We start from the raw sequence: 13,739 nt of genomic DNA, 5'->3' as shown, positions 1-13,739 counted from the left end.
TGTATTTGTCCAGATTTTAGCGGGAAAGCTTTTATCTTTTCACCATTGAGTATTATATTGGCTGTTGGTTTGTCATATATAGCTTTTATTATGTTGAAATATGTTCCCTCTATACCCACTTTGGTAAGAGTTTTAATCATGATTGGATATTGAATTTTCTCAAATGCTTTTTCTGCATCTATTGAGATGATCATGTGATATTTGTCTTTTCTTTTGTTGATGTGCTGTATCATATTGATTGATTTGCGTATGTTGAACCATCCTTGTGACGCTGGGATGAATCCAACTTGATTGTGGTATATGATCTTTTTTATGTGTTGTTGGATTCAGTTTGTTAATACTTTGTTGAGAATTTTTGCATCTATATTCATCAAAGATATTGACCTGTAATTTTCTTTTTTGGTAGTATCTTTGTCTGGTTTTCATTTCAGGGTGATGGTGGCTTCACAGAGTGTCTTTGGGAGTGCTCCTTCCTCTTCAATCTTTTAGAAGAGTTTAAGAAGGATAGGTATAAGTTCTTCTTTGTACTTTCAATAGAATGCCCCTGTGAAGCCATCTGGCCCTGGACTTTTGTTTGTAGGGAGTTTTTAAATTACAGATTCTTTTTCACTTCTAGTTATCAGTCTGTTCAAGTTACCTATTTCTTCTTGATTCAGTTTTAGTGGGTTGTATGTTTCTAGAAAGTTGTCCATTTCTTCTAGGTTGTTGAATTTGTTGGCATGTAACACACAGCCTACTCAGGGATGCTGCCATATAAAAATAGCCCTCCAAGACCACAGTAGATAATTGTTTCTCCTAAACTCATAGAGCAAGAGAAATATAAGTAAAATGAATCAGAGGAACCACTCCCAATTAAAAGATCAAGAGAATTCCTCTGAAAGAACAAACAATGAAACAGACCTCTTCAGTCTAATAGACACTGAGTTCAAAAAAGAGATAATGAAAATACTGAAGGAATTAAGAAGGACTATTGATAGAAATACAGATTACTGTAAAAAGGAACTAGAAACTATAAGAAAGAGCCAAGAAAAATTAGAAAATTCACTTGCTGAAATGAAAACTGAGCTAAAGACAATGAATAGCATAATGAATAATGCAGAAGAATGAATAAGTGATCTGGAAGATAGAATAATGGAAATTACCCTATCAGAACAGTAGACAGAAAGCCAAGTGAAAAAAAAAATGAAAGCAATATAAGAGACCTATGGGATAATATAAAGCATGCCAATCTATGCATAATAGGGATCACAGAAGGAGAAGAAAGAGAAAAGGGGATTGAAAATGTATTTGAAGAAATTATGGCTGAAAACTTCCCAAACCTAAAGAAGGAAACAGATATCCAGGTTCAGGAAGCACAGAGGGTCCCAAACAAGATAAACCCAAACAGACCTACACCGAGACATATTATATTAAAAATGGCAAAAGTTAAACATAAAGAGAGGATTCTAAAGGCAGCAAGAGAAAAACAAAGAGTTGATTACAAGGGAACCCCCATAAGGCTATCAGCTGATTTCTCTACAGGAGTGTTGCAGGCCAGAAGGGAGTGACAAGATATATTCAAAGTTCTGAAAGGGAAAAACCTGCAACCTAGGAAATTCTACCCACCAAGATTATCATTTAGAATAGAAGGAGAGATAAAGAATTTTTCAGACAAGCAAAAACTAAACCTATACTAAAGGAAATATTGAAAGATCTTATCTAAATAGAAAAGAAGTAAGAATCTAGGGAAGAGAAAACCACAATTGGAAAATAAATCACTTAAATAAGCCAGTACACAGATTAAAAAAAAAAATTTCTGTGAAAGTGATGATTCACAGAATCACACATGAACCACAATGAACAGCAAAAGGACAAACATGAAGATGTAAAAGAGGACATCAAAATCATAAAATGTGGGAGAAGAGCATAAGAAAATGTAGATTTTTTTTCTAGAATGTGTTTGAGCCTATGTAACTACCAGTCTAAGGCAAGTAGGTATAGGAAGGGGTTAACATACTTGAAAAACAGGGTAACCATAAATCAAAAACATACAATAGATTCACAGAAACCAAAAAGAAGAGAACATAAGCATAATACAAAAGAAAATCATCAAACCATGAAAGGAAAAACAAAAAGAAAAAGAAAGGGACAAAGAAGAGATATAAAATCAATGGGAAAACAAGGTTTAAAATGGCAATAAATACATACCTATCAATAATTACCTCAGCTGTCAATGGACTAGATGCTCCAGTCAAAAGACACAGTGGCAGATCGGAGAAAAAAACAAGAGCTGACAATATGCTGCCTACAAGAGACCCACTTTAGAGCAAAGGACACACATAGATTGAAAGTGAGGGGATGGAAAAAGATATTTCATGCAAATGGAAATGACAAGAAAGTGGGGATTGCAATACTCATATCAGACAAAATAGACTTTAAAACAAAGGCTATAAAGAAAGATAAAGAAGGACACTATATAATGATATAAGGATCAATACAAGGAGAGGGTATTACACTCATCGACATATATGCACCCAATATAGGAACACCCAAATACATAAAATAAATACTAACAGACATAAAGGGAGAAATTGATGGGAATACAATAATGGTAGGAGATTTTAACACCCTACTCACATCAATGGACAGATCTTTGAGACAGAAAATCAATAAGGCAACAGAGATCCTAAATGATTCAATAGAACAGTTAGACTTACTTGATATTTTCAAGACATTACATCCCAGATAAAGCAGAATACACATTCTTTTCAAGTGCACATGGAACATTCTCTAGGATTGACCACATACTAGGGCACAAAACAAGTCTCAACAAATTTAAAAGTATAGAAATTATTTCAAGCATCTTTTCTGACCACAATGGCATGAAACTAGAAATCAACCACAGAAAAAGAAACTAGAAAAAAAAACAATTACATGGAGACTAAGCAACATACTACGGAAAAACCAGTGGGTCAATAATGAAATCAAAGAAGAAATTTAAAAATACCTTGAGGCAAATGACAATTAAAACACAACCATACAAAATTTATGGGATGCAGCAAAAGCAGTTCTTAGAGGGAAGTTCATAGAGATAAGAAAAATCTCAAATAAACAACCTAACCCACCATCTAAAAGAATGAGAAGTAGAACAAACAAACCTAAAGTCAGCAGAAGGAAGGAGATAATAAAGATCAGAGAGGAAATAAATAGAGATTTTTAAAACAATAGAAAAAATCAATAATACCAAGAGCTGCTTCTTTGAAAGAGTAAACAAAATTGACAAACCTCGGGACTTCCCTGGTGGCGCAGTGGTTAAGAATCCGCCTGCCAATGCAGGGGACACAGGTTCAAGCCCTGGTCCGGGGAGATCCCACGTGCCACAGAACAACTAAACCCCTGTGCCACAGTGACTGAGCCTGCACTCTAGAGCCCGTGAGCCACAACTACTGAGCCCACGTGCCACAACTACTGAAGCCTGTGCACCTAGAACCCGTGCTCTGCAACAAGAGAAGCCACCGCAATGAGAAGCCCATGCACCGCAACGAAGAGTAGCCCCCACTCACCACAACTAGAGAAAGCTTACGTGGAGCAATGAACACCCAATGCAGCCAAAAATAATAATTAATTAATTTAAAACATTGGCAAACCTCTGGCCAGAGTCACCAAGAAGAAAAGAGAGAAGACCCAAATAAACAAAACAAGAAATGAAAGAGGAGAAATCACAACACATACCACAGAAATACCAATATAATTCTTATCATCTGCAATGTCATGGTTGATTTATACATGTAAACAAATGTAAATGAAGTCTTTCATTTGAGTATGCTGTGTTATATATGCAGGTGTGGAATGTTTGTAATTTCACAGGCTTATCTTTCTCCTTTATTGTATATCACTTAAATATAATTTGCTCTTTTTAGTACTTTTGCAAAACACATTTCAGATTTTTAATGTATTCACTAAACGTTTGAATTGAATTATATTTTGAGTTCTTACAGAAATTTTCATGTCAGTTTATCACATAAATATATACCAAATATTAAAGTATTCTAATGCTCTTTCTATTATACAACTATAAAATTGAAATAATTGTAAATTTCTTTTTACAAATTCATTGTTAGATTGTACAGTGACTTACAGAAAATAGACTGTAATGTTTTTTCTTTTTCTCCATAGGCTTGGGAAACAGTGAGGCTAGAGTACATGGAAGGTCCCACCATTATTTCTTCACATAGGCAAAAGCTAACCAACTATTTCACCATGCAGCTAAGGTATTGTAAATGTCCATGTTGTTTTTCTGTAGCTTCTGCAACACGCTCTACCTCTGTGTCCTTATTTCTCTTTCTTGCGTAACTTAATGTATAAAAATTTCCTTATGATTTTAAAAGGTTAAGCCCTCTCCTATTCTGTTAATGCCAAAAGAACAAAAGATGATTATGTAAGTCAGTCTTTTAATATTATGCTGAAGATTTAAACTTAAGTGATATCAATGCAGGATCATTTTATTATTTTTATTTTATTCTAGTTAAATAGTTTAAGTAGTTTAAAAATATGTGTGTGTCTGTTTATATCTGTGTGTGTATATTTGTGTCTATTGATTTTTTTTTTAATAGTTCAATTTTAGGAAAATAAACTTTAGAGTTTGGTTAGTGGTCCTGAATATCACTTTATTTTCATAGTTAGATTGGTCAAGTTTCTGACTTTGACCTAGTTTTCTCAGCATTAGATTATACTCAGAGTCAGGGATATATCTCAAATGTCTCTCTTCTCCTTTAGCATTTGTCTGTAGCCTTTTGAAGTGATCTCATTGTAGCAATGTATTATTGAATGTTGTCCCTTCTCTTCTAATAGTCAGGACCGAGTGACTTGGAGGAGTGCAGATGAATTGCCTTGGCTATTCCAGCAGCAGGGAAGTAAACAGAAGCTGCACGATTGCCTTCTTAACCTCTTTGTGTCTCAAAACCTCTATAAAAGGTAAGAAACTTATTTGTAGGACATCTATTCCCAGAAAAACAGATTTAAACAGTTGTTCAGTGTAACAAAGAAAAATGGCATTCTTCATTTAAAAATTAGTCCAGTTTCAGTGGTAACTGAAGTATAAAGCGGTGTGGGAGAAATTTTAATACAATTTGCAAATTGCCACAACATCTACTTTTTCCAAGAGGTAAACAAGAAAGATAGAGTATTGCAGTTTTCATAAAATCAGACCTGGAACGCTCTTGAGATAGCTTTGTATCTTAATCTTTCACTGAAGCAGGTTTAAATCCAGACCACCCAGAGAGGCGGTTCATGATGTCTGCCTCTCAGGGTATTCAAATATTTCAAAGTATAGCCTTCAAAACAGACTTTGCTCTACAGAGGATCTGGCTGGTGTCAGAATTTAAAGAAAGGATTACCCTTTTTCATAAATGTCTTTTTTTTTTTAAGTAAGTTTTTATTTTGTCTTTTTGTCTTTGCCCTGTGGCATGTGGGATCTTATTTCCCCGACCAGGGATTGAACCTATGCCCCCTGCGGTGGAAGCACCGAGTCTTAACCACTGGACCGCCAGGGAAGTCCTTCATAAATGTCTTATTGTCTCTTCTGGTGTGTTTGAATTTTCCTCTGGCAGAACCACCTTTTTATGAGACAACCTTCTGACCTCTAAGCCCTACGACGGGGTTTTTCTGTCTCACCTGGAAATTTACTCACTTCTCATAATTTAGATGCATAATTTGTTTTGCTTCTTAGTGAACGCTCTCAAATTTCTTTGTTGCACCTTATAGATTATTTCTGATCTCCATCCCAGTTTTTCATGATTTTATTTGAAATCAGCTTCATCCTTTAGTTTACCAGCTCTCCCATCCTACTTAATACCATCAACAGATGAATAAGCTTACTTTTATCATTCAATTCCTTGATGAAAATACAAAGCAGATATTCTGACAGTTTGCCTGTGTTTCATTAGTTTCTTCTGTTCTGATTTCTATCATTTAAAATAATTTTTGGGTGAACTCAGCAGTTGACTGCATATCATGAAATGTCTAAACAGGATTATGATAGGTTTCCATTGGTGAATAACCATAATGATATTAATGGTAGCAGCCAACACTATGGAGTACTTGCTACAGGCCATAATCTCCTTACAGTAACACCTAAAGCAGGTGGTGTCGGTGTGCCCCTTCTGCAGATGAGGATGATGAGGTGTAAGAGAGCACACAGCTAGGCTGCTGTGGACTCAGATGGCAGTCCCAGTCTACACCCTTACTTCACTACACTGGACTAGCCTACTAATAAACTATCAATAGCTTGATATGAATTGTGGCATCTTCACTCAATAGTGGGGTTTAAAGTTTCTTTTTCATTAAATTACTGTTATTTGTTGCAACAGAGGACACTTTGCTGAGTTGCTGAGTTACTGGCAGTTTGTTGGCAAAGACAAAAGCGCGATGGCAGCAGAATACTTTGATTCATTGAAGCAGTATGAGAAAAACTGTGACGGCGAGGAGAGCATGATTTGCTTAGCTGACCTTTATGAAACCCTGGGGCGATTTCTCAAGGATCTAGGCCTTCTCAGCCAGGTAACTTCAGCAGGTAGTTAGAGACTGTGTGGGTTTTCATGTTTACTCTTCTCTCCTTCCTAGGAGTTAATGCAGCTTTTATTTGTTGTGCTAATCAGATCTTACAGCATTTCACTCACTTTAATTGGCCTTTAACCTTTTTCTTCCCCCAGGCTGTGGTGCCTTTGCAGAGGTCTCTAGAAATTCGAGAAACAGCTTTAGATCCAGATCACCCACGAGTAGCTCAGTCCCTCCACCAACTAGCGAGTGTGTACGTGCAGTGGAAGAAGTTTGGCAATGCTGAACAGCTATATAAACAGGCATTGGAAATCTCAGAAAATGCCTATGGTGCGGACCATCCACATATTGCTCGCGAACTTGAAGCACTTGCAACTTTGTACCAGAAACAAAATAAGTAAGATTTCAATTGGTAATTCTCTGGTTTTATGACAGGGAGTTACAGTTCTTAATGTACTTGTGTGGGAGGCTTTGTTTTGTGGCTGTGTATTTTTCCTTGTCCCATATTTTCCTTATCCTATATTCTTTTGAATCCACCATGTTCAAATATTATTCTTGGTCTGGGGGGTGAACAAAAAAGTAGAACTACAAGATTCATCTCTATTTCAAGATGTGCAAAGGATAGAGCATGGACTTTGGAGTCATATAGTTGGGTTTGCAACCGGGCTTCTTCGCTAACTCTGTAATATTGAGTGTACTACTAATACAGGGGGCAGCAAACTGTCGCCCACATGCCAAGTCCAGAAGGTCCCCTGTTTGGGACGTAGAGTTGTAGTGTAATACAGCCATATTTTTTTCATTTACATATTGTCTGTGGTTGCTTCCATGCTTCAACAGCAGTTTTGTAGTTGCAACAGTGACCACGGGACCCACAAAGCCTAAAATGTTTACTATCTAGCCCTTTACAGAAGAAGTTTGCTGATCCCTAGTATAATAAGCCCTCTGAATGATATCTCTTCCTCTCTCTGAAATCATTTGTTTTGCTCAATCATAAGTGATACATATTGGAATTTTTTCTTTTAACTTCTAGAAGTATTTCACACAGATTTTGTGTGATTTTCACATTTCTGTTTGACAAAAAATTAACCTGTGTGGAAGCTGATATAGCAAACTAGAGTTTTGGATTTTCATTTAGTTAGATCACCCTTTAGAGATTCAAAATGAGTTTAATCAGTTAAAAACAGTTAAATGTCAGCTACTTGGAGGACTAGATTTGTTTTGTTAGATTTTGTTTTATGAAAGTTTTTGTTAAAGATTTTTAATTCCATATGACTATCACTTCTAGAAGTAATGCTGTATTTAATTAGCCAAAAAACTTTACACTGTTGGTTTCATTTCACTGAAGTATGACACTTTGGACATATGTTTCTTTCGTTTGACTTTTTTTTTTTTTTTAAGATATGAACAAGCTGAACATTTTAGAAAAAAATCTTTTAAAATTCGTCAGAAAGCTACAAGGAGAAAAGGCAACTTGGTAATGAGAGATTTCTTTTGTGTTGTGTTTTGAACGAAAAGGAAAAGAACATCTCTGAATATCATAATGTAGATGCATAAACCTCACATATTTAAGAACTTTAGATTTTAAAGTGACTTCTACGGAAGTACTCATTAACATTTTCTTATTTATAATACATGTTTAAATATTAGTATCACTGAGAAGTACAAATTAGTAGACTTTTAAAAAGTGGAACTATGTATTGTGGTAATCGTTTTACACTACAAACGTATCATGTTTTACACTTTAAACTTACACAATGTTATACGTCAATTATATCTCAATAAATCTGGGGAATTTTTTTTTTAATTTTTAAAAAGTAGAACTATTCAGTTCATTTAAAGGTTAGATTTTAGAAGATGGACTTAAAAGCTGTTTCAATTCTTTAAAGGGTTGGAAAACAGAATAAAAGAAATTTAGTAAACATTTTATGTTAGATTCAAATGCCAAGAAATTATTACCCTTGAGTGCAAAAAATTTTTCATTTTTCTAAGCTGCTAATAAAATCTAAATATAGCATATTTGTTTGTTTTAACGTAAAATGCTATGTGCAATTTTTTAAATTGAAATATATTTGACATCTAACATTGTATAAATTTAAGATGTACAACATGTTTATCTGATGCATTTATATATTATAATATGATTATTACCATAGCGTTATCTAACACCTCTATCACATCACATAATTATCATTTCTTTTTTGTGGTGGGAATAATTAAGCTCTAGTCTCTTAGCAAGTTTGATGATTTTAATACAGTATTTTTGCTTATATTCGCTATGCTGTACATTTGAGCTCCAGGACTTACTTGTCTTCTAGTTGCAAGTGCTATGTGCAGTTTTAAGTACCTGATATTTAAATGTTTAGTAATAGGGTTAATAAATATATGCATATTAATTCTGTTTCCTAATATTTTTGAAGCACTTTGGGATTCAGTTCATTTTGCTAAAATAATCTCATAATTATTTTCACAAAATAGTTTTTTAATGAATTTAAGAATGTGACGCTACATGGAAGTATATATATTTTCATAAATCATTAGATTAATTCAGTATGATACTTAAAGTAATTGTAATCTACTTTAAAGGGAAAAAAAGGAGAAAGGGTTTTTTCAGAACCCTAGTATATTGCTTCAGAATCAAAGATTGCACTTACTTGGTGATTGTTGTGAATTTCTTGTGTTTGCTCCAGTATGGATTTGCCCTTTTACGTAGACGGGCCCTACAGTTAGAAGAGCTCACGTTAGGTAAGGATACACCTGACAATGCTCGGACCCTCAATGAACTGGGTGTGCTCTACTATCTTCAGAACAACCTGGAGTGAGTACCATGGTGTTAATAATGAAAACAGGTATCCATTTTGTCTCTTAGATACAAAGCTGTTTTACATTTCTATCAAGCTAAGCTAGAAAAAATTGATAGAAACCATGCCAAATTTCATGTATGATATGTTATGAACATGGCCACACTTAACAAGGACCATGACATTTTCTCTACTGTTTCCTTTCACATTGTTTCTTTAGTAACTAAAAAGTTATTCTCTAGCTTCCCTAGTATGTTTTATACGTTTATGAAAAGTGAGTTTGTGTAGATATTGTACATAAGATCTCACATAAGAACAAACTTGGGAGTAAAGAATGTAGGTGGCTGCTAGTTTTATTCTTCAGTTTATTTGAGCATAAAGACTCACAAAGGCATTAATATTTATGAAAAAGAGGTGTTTTTGGACTTCTTTGTATGTCAGAAAAATATAACAAATTTGACACTTTGGATACCAGAAAAACACAACAAATATTTAGCCCACTTCACAAAGGGTTCTTTTATTAAAAATTATTTAGTACTACAAAGGGAGAAAGAAAGAATACCAAAATGTTTTGAGTTTGGCCTAGTAATTTTTAAGATATAAAAAATTTGTTTTGGAAACTATTTATGGGTTTGTCTTTTAGAAGTGAAGTGGAGGATTGAGACAATCGTCCAGATACTTTAGGCTTTCACACTATCAGGAAAGCATTTTTCGTTTTTGGAAAAGGGCAGGAAGAGATGAGGGGGTGGGAAAGAGGGGGAGAGTATTTTGAGCTGAATCCTTCATTTTAACTATCTTGGATTTAAGAATAAAAGTGCTTCAGTTCTCCACCTAACTATGGCTAGGGATTCTCACTTCTAGAGAATAAATTGTTTAAACCATTTGTGGCTTTTGTTCATAGAACAGCTGACCAGTTTCTGAAGCGTTCCTTGGAGATGAGGGAGCGAGTTCTAGGACCAGATCACCCTGACTGTGCCCAGTCTTTGAATAATCTAGCGGCTCTATGCAATGAAAAGAAACAGTATGATAAAGCAGAAGAACTTTATGAAAGAGCCTTAGACATTCGGAGACGAGCATTAGCTCCTGATCACCCTTCTTTGGCTTATACAGTGAAGCATCTTGCAGTCTTGTATAAGAAAATGGTAAGTAATCCTTGGCATGCCTACATGTGTTTTATAATATACCAATTAAGCCATAATTGCTATTAGCAAAATAATTTATCTTCTGATGGATAGATTATTTCTATGAGCTTTTGAATCATAGTGATTTAGTTTTTCAACAAGTAACTGAGTAGAACATTTAAAAATATTATTTCATCAAAGATGACACAAACAGATGGAGAGATATACCATGTACTTGGATTGGAAGAATCAATATCGTGAAAATGACTATACTACCCAAAGCAATCTACAGATTCAGTGCAATCCCTGTCAAATTACCAATGGCATTTTCACAGAATTAGAACAAAAATTTTACAATTTGTATGGAGACACAAAGGACCCCAAATAACCAAAGCAATCTTGAGAAAGAAAACTGGAGCTGGAGAAATCAGGCTCCCTGACTTCAGACTATACTACAAAGCTACAGTAATCAGGACAGTATGATACTGGCACAAAAACAGAAATATAGATCAATGGAACAGGATAGAAAGCCCAGAGATAAACCCACACACCTACGGTCACCTAATCTATGACAAAGGAGGCAAGAATATACAATGGAGAAAAGACAGCCTCTTCAATAAGTGGTGCTGGGAAAACTGGACAGCTACCTGTAAAAGAATGAAATTAGAACACTCCCTTACACCATACACAAAGATAAACTCAAAATGGGTTAAAGACCTAAATGTAAGGCCGGACACTATAAAACTCTTAGAGGAAAACATAGAACATTCTTTGACATAAATTGCAGCAAGATCTTTTATGATCCACCTCCTAGATTAATGAAAATAAAAACAAAAATAAACAAATGGGACCTGATTAAACTTAAAAGCTTTTGCACAGCAAAGGAAACCATAACAAAACAAAAAGACAACCCTCAGAATGGGAGAAAATATTTGCAAACAAAGCAAATGACAAGGGATTAATCTCCAAAATATACAGATAGCTCATGCAGCTCAATATCAAAAAAACAAACAACCCAATCAAAAAATGGACAGAAGACCTAAGTAGACATTTCTCCAAAGAAGACATACAGATGGTCAACAAACACATGAAAAGATGCTCAACATCACTAATTATTAGAGAAATGCATATCAAAACTACAATGAGGCATCACCTCACACAGGTCAGAATGGCCATCATCAAAAAGTCTACAAACAACAAATGCTGGAGAGGGTGTGGAGAAAAGGGAACCCTCTTGCACTGTTGGTGGGAATGTAAATTGGTACAGCCACTATGGAGAACAGTATGGAGGTTCCTTAAAAAACTAAAAATACAACTACCATATGACCCAGCAATCCCACTCCTGGGCATATATCCAGAGCAAACAATAATTCGAAAGGAGGCATGCACCCCAATGTTCATTGCAGCACTATTTACAATAGCCAGGACACGGAAGCAACCTAAATGCCCATCGACAGAGGAATGGGTAAAGAAGATGTGGTACATATATATAATGGAATATTACTCAGCCACAAAAAGGAATGAAATAGTGCCATTTGTAGAGATGTGGATGGACCTAGAGATTGTCATACAGAGTGAAGTAAGTTGGAAAGAGAAAAACAAATATCGTGTAATACCACTTTTATGTGGAATCTAGAAAAATGGTACAGATGAACTTACTGGCAAAGCAGAAATAGAGGCACAGATGTAGAGAATAAACTTACAGTTACCAAGGGGGGAAGGGGAGGGTGGGACAAATTGGGAGATTGGGATTGACATATATACACTACTATGTATAAAATAGGTAACTAATGAGAACCTACTGTTTAGCACAGGGAACCCTACTCAGTGATCTGTGGTGACCTAAATGGGAAGGAAGTCTAAAAAAGAGGGGATATATGTATATGTATAACTGATTCACTTTGCTGTACAGCAGAAACTAACACAACATTGTAAAGCACCTATACTCCAATAAAAATTAATTTAAAAAAATAAATAAAAATAATATTTCAGACTTAACTGGTTTAGTTTTTAAAAATACATTCTAAATACAAATGCATTTGTCAGCACTCTAATTGGAACTTATTCTTCTATTACATTTCAGAAGTTCTAAAATTCAACCAGGATTAGGTTTGCTGTGTTAAGCTACCAGAAACATAACGAATCACCCAATTGTTAGGGCTGAAGGAGGAGTCTCTTGTAGCTGGTTAAATGACCATTTTAATTTCATTCTTTCTTTTCTTTGCTTGCAATTAAATGTAACCATTCTTTACCATAGGGTTCTAGCCTGAGTGATATTTGGAGTGTTTATAGCTGTTCTCAAAAAAAAAAAAAAAAAAAGGGAGAAGAAAGAGAAGCAGAGGAGTCTGCTTTCATTTAGCACAGTTACAGAGTTAGACTGTATTTAGACTTTGTTTGTAGGACCCTTGCTGGTCCTTCTGGTACTGAAGTTGATGTTTTAGTATGAAGGATCCATACTTGCTATTTCTGCCTAACTTTCAAGTAAAAAAGAAATAATTAGAATAATCTGGAAAGGATTTGGTAGAAAACAAGTTTTTATTTTGATGCTATCTCTAAATTATGTATAGTAGCAAACATACTTTTTACTTCATCAGAAATAGTAATAATGGATGATACTAAAGGACTTTCTGAGTTATCAAAGAAAATGTTTTCATATTCAATGTAGCTGTGCTTACATGTTCTATTAGATGTCAGTTATCTATAAACTTAACCATTAAACTGGGAGGAAATGCTTCTGAACTTTTTTCCTCAAAATTACTTTTTAATATAAAATTGTATTTATGGAACAAGCTCTGATCAGAAAGTATTTATTGCTTTAATATTTTTGTTAGATTTCACTTTTGTTTTTTAGGGGAAACTTGACAAAGCTGTACCTTTGTATGAGCTGGCTGTTGAAATCCGGCAGAAATCCTTTGGCCCAAAGCACCCTAGTGTAGCTACTGCCTTGGTGAACTTAGCTGTTCTTTATAGCCAAATGGTAAGTTCCCACACTGTAATTCTTTATAAGTGAATGGTTTTAACGTATGAAATATAGGTAAACATGTATTAGATATGGCACAGTAAAAATAATTAAAGGACATTTAAGGTTATCTACTAATGCTCCCTTTAATACTTGAGAAATTATTGAAGTTACATTTGTAAGATAGTCCCTTCCTCTTAGTGTAAAACACTGAGTGTTTAGTTCATTGCATAGGCTTAGTTTTTTTTAAATTCTGGAGACTCCCGACATCTCTATATCTAATATTGTTCTTAAGCTCTATCATTTGCCTGTGATGAGTGAAAAACA

General features: G+C 34.7%; 1 protein-coding gene across 7 annotated transcripts in view; it reads left to right on the top strand.

Moving 5' to 3' along the window:
* NPHP3 (nephrocystin 3) overlaps window positions 1-13,739 on the top strand; it is a 43,835-nt gene that overhangs the window by 26,730 nt on the left and 3,366 nt on the right. For 6 of the 7 annotated variants that reach the window (XM_057545888.1, XM_057545887.1, XM_057545892.1 and 3 more), the window contains 8 exons: window positions 4,156-4,250; window positions 4,831-4,953; window positions 6,348-6,537; window positions 6,690-6,931; window positions 7,933-8,008; window positions 9,222-9,349; window positions 10,234-10,474; window positions 13,305-13,430. In XM_057545888.1, coding sequence (XP_057401871.1) covers window positions 4,156-4,250; window positions 4,831-4,953; window positions 6,348-6,537; window positions 6,690-6,931; window positions 7,933-8,008; window positions 9,222-9,349; window positions 10,234-10,474; window positions 13,305-13,430 — 1,221 coding nt within the window. Of the gene's footprint in view, window positions 1-4,155; window positions 4,251-4,830; window positions 4,954-6,347; window positions 6,538-6,689; window positions 6,932-7,932; window positions 8,009-9,221; window positions 9,350-10,233; window positions 10,475-13,284; window positions 13,431-13,739 lie in introns of those variants that run through there. The other variant, XM_057545891.1, reaches the window with a different exon arrangement.

The sequence above is a fragment of the Balaenoptera acutorostrata genome, chromosome 4 (assembly GCF_949987535.1).
Source record: "Balaenoptera acutorostrata chromosome 4, mBalAcu1.1, whole genome shotgun sequence".
Lineage (NCBI taxonomy): Eukaryota > Metazoa > Chordata > Mammalia > Artiodactyla > Balaenopteridae > Balaenoptera > Balaenoptera acutorostrata.
The sequence above is the reverse complement of the archived record's forward strand: the minus strand, read 5'-3'. Positions and strand labels throughout refer to the sequence as shown.